The sequence below is a fragment of the Lathyrus oleraceus genome, chromosome 7 (genome assembly GCF_024323335.1).
Source record: "Lathyrus oleraceus cultivar Zhongwan6 chromosome 7, CAAS_Psat_ZW6_1.0, whole genome shotgun sequence".
Taxonomy (NCBI): Eukaryota; Viridiplantae; Streptophyta; class Magnoliopsida; order Fabales; family Fabaceae; genus Lathyrus; species Lathyrus oleraceus.
Genome location: NC_066585.1, coordinates 350813737 through 350819627, shown reverse-complemented (window position 1 = coordinate 350819627; position 5891 = coordinate 350813737). Strand labels below are relative to the sequence as shown.

Genomic DNA, 5891 nt, shown 5'->3' with positions numbered 1-5891 from the left:
ACGATGATGACGGGACCGATGATGAGTATGAGAGGAGAGACATGTCTCTCGTTCATGATGCCCATCCCCCACCTACACACACTGAACCCATTTTTTCTAACACTTTTGCAAGTACCTCCTCTGGTTTCTATTATGACGAAGAGATATTGCGGGAACAAAGAACTCGTGAGGAAGAGTGTGATGGCTTATTTTATGCCAAATATGAGCAACAATAAGATATGATGGAGTTCATGCGGGAATCACAATGCCAAACAGATTACTCCCTAAGATTGGTGATTGAGGCCCAAGCCACCATGACAACCCAACATATCCATCTGCAAGCTTCACGTGCACATGATTTTGCTCTTGTGCATGCTAACTAGACGTCTATAATAGGGAACCTCTAGAGTCTATAGGTGTTCAACGCCTCGCTATCAGCACAAGTCAAGCAGCTCCAGATTTCCCAGAGTTCATGCCACCGGAGTCGAAGTCGTCATCCACGACATCAGGACCAGATAAGAGAGGGCAATGAAGGGCATCAGTAGCATATCGTCTAGGTTCTAATGTTCCTTTTTTACCTTTTATAGAAACATTGAAGACAATGTTTGACTTAAGTGTGGGAGAGAAACCTTATTGTTTTCATTTTTCTTATTTATTATCATTTTTTAGCTAGATTTACTGTTTTAGTATTATTGCTTAGGATTTTATTCACTAGTTTAGTTTGTCTATTGTGTCAATTCATGTGTTGTCGATTCTTTATGCATGGTTTTCTGATGTTTACCAATTCTTCCATTTAATGAGCCATACAAAAAAAATTGAAAAAGAAAACAAGTGTTTAATTTGAAATTTTAGGCTATTAGACAAGTTAACGATGCATTATAGAGACTTGGGAAAGCCCCCAAAAGACTAGTATCATCTTAATACCGTAAGTATCCTAATTCTAGAGATCGATTTGGATACTTGTTATGCCATGGCCTTGAAATCTCGCCCCTAAATAAGTCTTTGAGTAGTTTATCCTAGCAGTCAACACCATCTGAATTACCACTGAGTAAGTGGACATATGCAAATAGGTGAGTGATCCCATGTTAAAGAGAAAGGAAAAGAAAAGAAAAAATATGGAAGAGTAAGAAATAGAAAAAGGAATCTGCCTTCTAAGTTAGGCGACCCTCACCCGGTCCTTTAGCCTAACAACTGTGAAACCTCTAAGAATATTGCATATTCATCCTAATTTTTGACATAATATGGATCATGGTGACTAACAGGTTTGTTTGCCGTGTGTGAATAGATAATGGGCTTAATGTGATTGCGTCTGAATAAAAAAGGACGAAAAATGGGATGAGTAAGTTAGACTTTAGCATAATGACATGATGCAAATTAGTTTGTATAGGAATGAGATTTATGACCATAAACGCAAAATGTGTTGTTACGATACCCTTAATTTGCGAGTTAGCACCTATCAATTTGGCCTTGAGAGAATTAGAGTTTGTAACCTGAAGGTAGAGAAAAACAAGAAAGTGGGTTTGAATTGTTTTTGGAAAATAAAAACTTTTACAGAATTTAGACACACACAGAATAAAATTGTGACACAGAATTTTATACTGGTTCACTTGAAATTCAAAGCTACTCCAGTCCACCCGGCCAAGGTGATTTCACCTTCAAAAAGGACTTAATCCATTAATCTTGAAAGATTACACAAACAATTGTCTAAGAGAATAATCCCTTAGCCCTCTCAAGTATTCAGACTGCACAAAGTCACTTGAGGAAGTATTTTAACAAAAATATGATTGTAACGCAACGTGCTTCTAACAAAAAGAAAATATTACAGAGTTATAGGAATAATAATATTTCACGTAAGAGCAACAACTCGTGAAAACGTAAGAGAGGATAAATAAGATTTGTTGTATTCTTGTGTGTCTCAGGTATATTCCCTTGTGAAGTATTTAGTCCTTTATATAGGCGTTGAGAAGAACCGTTGGAGTGATGATAGGATCTTGGTCATTGAAGACTATTTATTGTCATTACTCTCCTTGTTTCTTTCTAAAACAGTTTTGCGCGTGTCATAATTTCCTTCTTTAAATAATTTCTTTCCAAAATCAAATTTCTTCATGGTTACGCGTTCTGAACTGGTGAATCTGTATCAGAGTCTTGTTAGTCAGAGTTTAACTTCAGAGGTTGCTTTTATCATATCACATCAGAGTTTCTCTATGCTCTTGACTTCTTCAGATTCAGAGTCTGGATTCAGTCTTCTTTACCATAGTTTCTGACTTCTTTCTGTTTTGCTGGTACCTGCGTTAATCAGAGTCAGAACCTTTTGGACGCGTTTCCTCCGAGCAGCATCTGATTGTTGGATTCTGTATCTGATATTTTTATCTATCTGATTGTTTAATCAGAGCCTTGCACACTTAAGAAAAAATTTCGTTAGAGTACCATTTTTGTTTCATCCTTTGTTATCATCAAAATCTTAGAGATACATTGTAGAACCAACTTTGTTCTTACAATCTCCCCCTTTTTTATGATGACAAAACAATACATAGTAGAGGTGAAACATTATAAAAATTCTCAGATCAGATAGGGAAGAGGACTCCCTCTGAGTTAGATCCTTAAATAGATCAGAAGTTCTTACCGGACCTTCCTTGGTTTAGTGCTTTAGCTACTTTCCTGCATATCTTTAGTCATTGATTTAATAATAATTTTTAATAATGTTTGCAGTGCTTTGAGAAGATTTAGTTATGTTTCCATCAGAGCTATTTTAGTTCTCCCCCTTTTTGTCATAATAAAAAAGGCATAGCAAAAAAAGGTTGATATTGATCAAAAGAGCAGTTACAGATAAGCAGCACAGAAGGCAGATCTCGGAAAGCAAAAGAAACATCAAAATAGAGAAAGCAACAAACAATTAGCCTAGGTGCCTAAGGGTTTGGGGGCGGAGGCATCCTTTGGAGCAGCTGAGACAATATATTCTGAATGTTGTTGTTGACAGAATCCTATTGATCTAGCCTAGCTCGAACTACTTGTTGTTCTTTCTGTAGTTCCTCTAGAGTCTTCAAGACCAGAGGAACAAATCCAGAGTTGGAGTGCTCCCCCTGAGTCGGTGCATCAGCTTTGGCCTTGGCAACTTCTTCTGCAGTAATACGAGCTGCTTCTTCGGCTTCGGCTTTAGCTTTTGCCTCAACATCAGCCGCAGCAGCATTGTCTTCAGCTTCTATGATCCGTTGTTCTTCTTCTTGGCGTGCTTTCTCTTCAGCTTCCTTCCTAGCTCGTTCCTCAGCCTCTCTGGCCAAGCGCTCTTGGAGCCTAATACCAGCGTCTCTAATGAAGTCATTGCAGACTTGTTCAGATAGGCCTTTCAGTTTGAAGGCTTCATAGGTCATCCAACTGATCACTCTGTTCCAGTGGATCATTACTGCAGAGGGAACATCACTGAAGCCAGAGTTGATTGTCAGAGACTTGATCTTCTCCATTGAAGACTCTGCAAAAACCTGCATTGCTTCTTCTAGGGTAGGGAGGGTAGTCTCTGGTTCAATGTCAGATGCTGGGGAGGACGGAGAAGGTGAGTTTGGGGCACTGAGATTTAGTGTGTGAGTTATGGAGGCCGCAAAATTTATGAGTGTGGAAATGGCAGAGGGTGACTGTGTTGTTTGTTCAGGTTGTGGGTGTGGTTCAAATGGTGAGTGGGTTGGTTCAGATGGTGAGTGGGTTGGTTGCGGTTCAAAGTTGATTGGTTGTTCAGGAGGTGGATTTGGTTGTTGTGTAGGTGGTGGTGTTTGAGTTTGTTCAGATGTAGTTGGATTTGGATGTTCAAGAGGTGGGGAAGTGACTTTTGGTTCAGGTTCAGAGTGTGATGGTTGTTGAGAGGACAGAGAACGGGCTTGCAGCTGAGCCAGAGTGGGGGATTGGGGGTCAGATGGTTCATTGTCAGAGGAGAGTACGTAGTATGGTGGGTATTATGGAGATGGTGATGATGTTGGTGAAGTAGTTTCATTCAGCATTTCTGCTTCTGAAATGGATAGTGTGGTGGTAGCAAGGTTGAATTTAAGGGAGGGTGGGTTAGAGGTTTTGGTGGTTGAGGGAGTAGTTTCAGAGGTGGTGTATATAGGAGTGGTTTGGGGAAGAGAAGAAGCAAGAGGTTTTATTTTAACAGAGAGAGAGAGAGAGGTATACATTTACTTAGAGAGCCAGCCAGAGGGACTGGAGGTCTTGACCCAGAGGATTCTCCCAGCCTTGCTTTCTTAGCCTTCTTGGACTTCTCAGAGGGCTCCCGCATCCTCTTTATGAAGTTTGGTGGATGCTCAGGTAGCCAGTCCACTGTGAAGTCAGAGATGTCCACCCTTTAATTGGCAAGGTCCTATAAATAGTAAGCTACTACCTCTGGAGGGTCAATCTTGGAGAACAGGTAGAGTCCGTTGGGAATCTCCCTCTGATCCCTGAGTGCTTCCCAGGAGGTATCAAGTGTTGGTTTGGCTCTGACTTGATCAATGATTCCCATGCTCTTCAGATTCCGAGCATTCAACGGTCTTCTAGTGTCAATAGTGACATCTTCCATGAGTCTGAGCTGAATCAAGTGATCCACTAAGCCACTCTAAATCAACACATCTGATATAAGTCTCCCCAAAGGGATGTAGTTTTTGGTGTCTTTGACTGAGTCGCTGAGATACTTGAAAAGAAGTGTTGGCAGAAAAAGTTTCAGCCCCTTGTAAATGCAGTATAAGATGCATTTCTAATCTGTGTTGATGTAGTCAGAAGAGTTTGATGTAGGGAGATGATGAATGGTGCCTAAAATGATTTTCAACCAGATACGGAGGTTCTGATGGAGCTCCTTGTTCTTGGAGTGTTTGCGTTCAGCACTCTGTTGAAACATGGTAGGGTTGATTTCCTGGGACAAGTATTTTGTCTTAGGTTTTATGTTGTAGATGCCTCTTCCTCCTGTCTTTTCCATGTTCAGAAGAGAAGCAATGGATTTCTCGGTGATGACTATCTTGACTCCCATAACGTAGGAGACAATGTAGTGATCATCCGAGTCTGCGAAACGCCAGAACTCCTTTACCAGATTTGTGTACACAGGGCCATAGAGGCGTTGAAAATAGGTTTCCCACCCTTGCATTCTCAACTCTTCAGTTAGGTCTGCGCCATTTTTCTTCATGTTTTCAAAGTCCACTAGCGACTCACATAGATCTTCCAGTTTTTCAAATGGTATTGCTAGGTGGATGTGGGGCTCACGATCGAGGATATGGGGTTCCCTGTAGATTGGGGTTGAGACGACGCCGGTGGTTGTTGTAGTTTGTTGACTTGAAATGGGTGTTTGCTCCATTGAATTCATTTGTTGGGAGAAGTTGTAAACTGATTGTTGCTGAGAATCCACGAAGAACACCATTGAAGATGAAGGTTGCTGGATGAAGAACTTGATGAAAATTGTAGAAATCTTGAGGATGATGAAGAACTGAGAGAGAGAGAGAGAGAGAGAGAGAGAGAGAGAGAGAGAGACGGTTTAGTGTGGTCGTGAGTGTAAAGTGTGCAAATGTAGTATGTCATATGAGTTTATACACATTAGGATGCATGCAAAATGACAGCAATGAGAGAGTTTAACTGTTCAGACATTAAATGCAGCATGTTAATCAAGTAAGCACGTTTGGAGGAGAATGATTATAGCCCATGATTGAGGTCTAATCCCCAAATCAGCATACTGCTCGAGGAGATTTCAAGAGTATGTCGCTTGATTTCTGCTAGACAGCTGTCTAGAAGTTCCAAGGTTAGACGTAAGATGTACCACGTGTTACTTTATCTGATCTTCAGGAATACCAAAGGGTTGGATCCTGAGGATTTCTGATTCAGATAACTTCTAACTAGTAGTAGCATCAGAGTCAGATACAGATTCCAGATGTTTACTTCGGAGTCTTATTTTGCTATTTCAGAGGCAC

The 5891-nt window shown here is 40.6% G+C and overlaps 1 protein-coding gene across 1 annotated transcript; it reads right to left on the bottom strand.

The window, feature by feature from the left end:
- Positions 1 to 2960: 2960 nt before the first annotated feature.
- On the bottom strand, positions 2961 to 5116 carry LOC127103782 (eukaryotic translation initiation factor 4 gamma-like). The gene is made up of 2 exons (XM_051041017.1): positions 5021 to 5116; positions 2961 to 3851 (listed from the first exon to the last, which is right to left on the bottom strand). The coding sequence occupies exons 1-2, from the start codon at positions 5114 to 5116 to the stop codon at positions 2961 to 2963; spliced, it is 987 nt and encodes a 328-aa protein (XP_050896974.1).
- Positions 5117 to 5891: the final 775 nt, after the last annotated feature.

Excerpts from the sequence above, each read along its gene's own strand:
- LOC127103782 (XM_051041017.1), bottom strand. The coding sequence starts at position 5,116 with ATGAAGAAAAATGGCGCAGACCTAACTGAAGAGTTGAGAATGCAAGGG. Across the intron at positions 3,852-5,020 it reads GCCCTGTGTACACAAATCTG|CTGCAAGCCCGTTCTCTGTC; the intron begins GTAAAGGAGTTC and ends ACTCTGGCTCAG.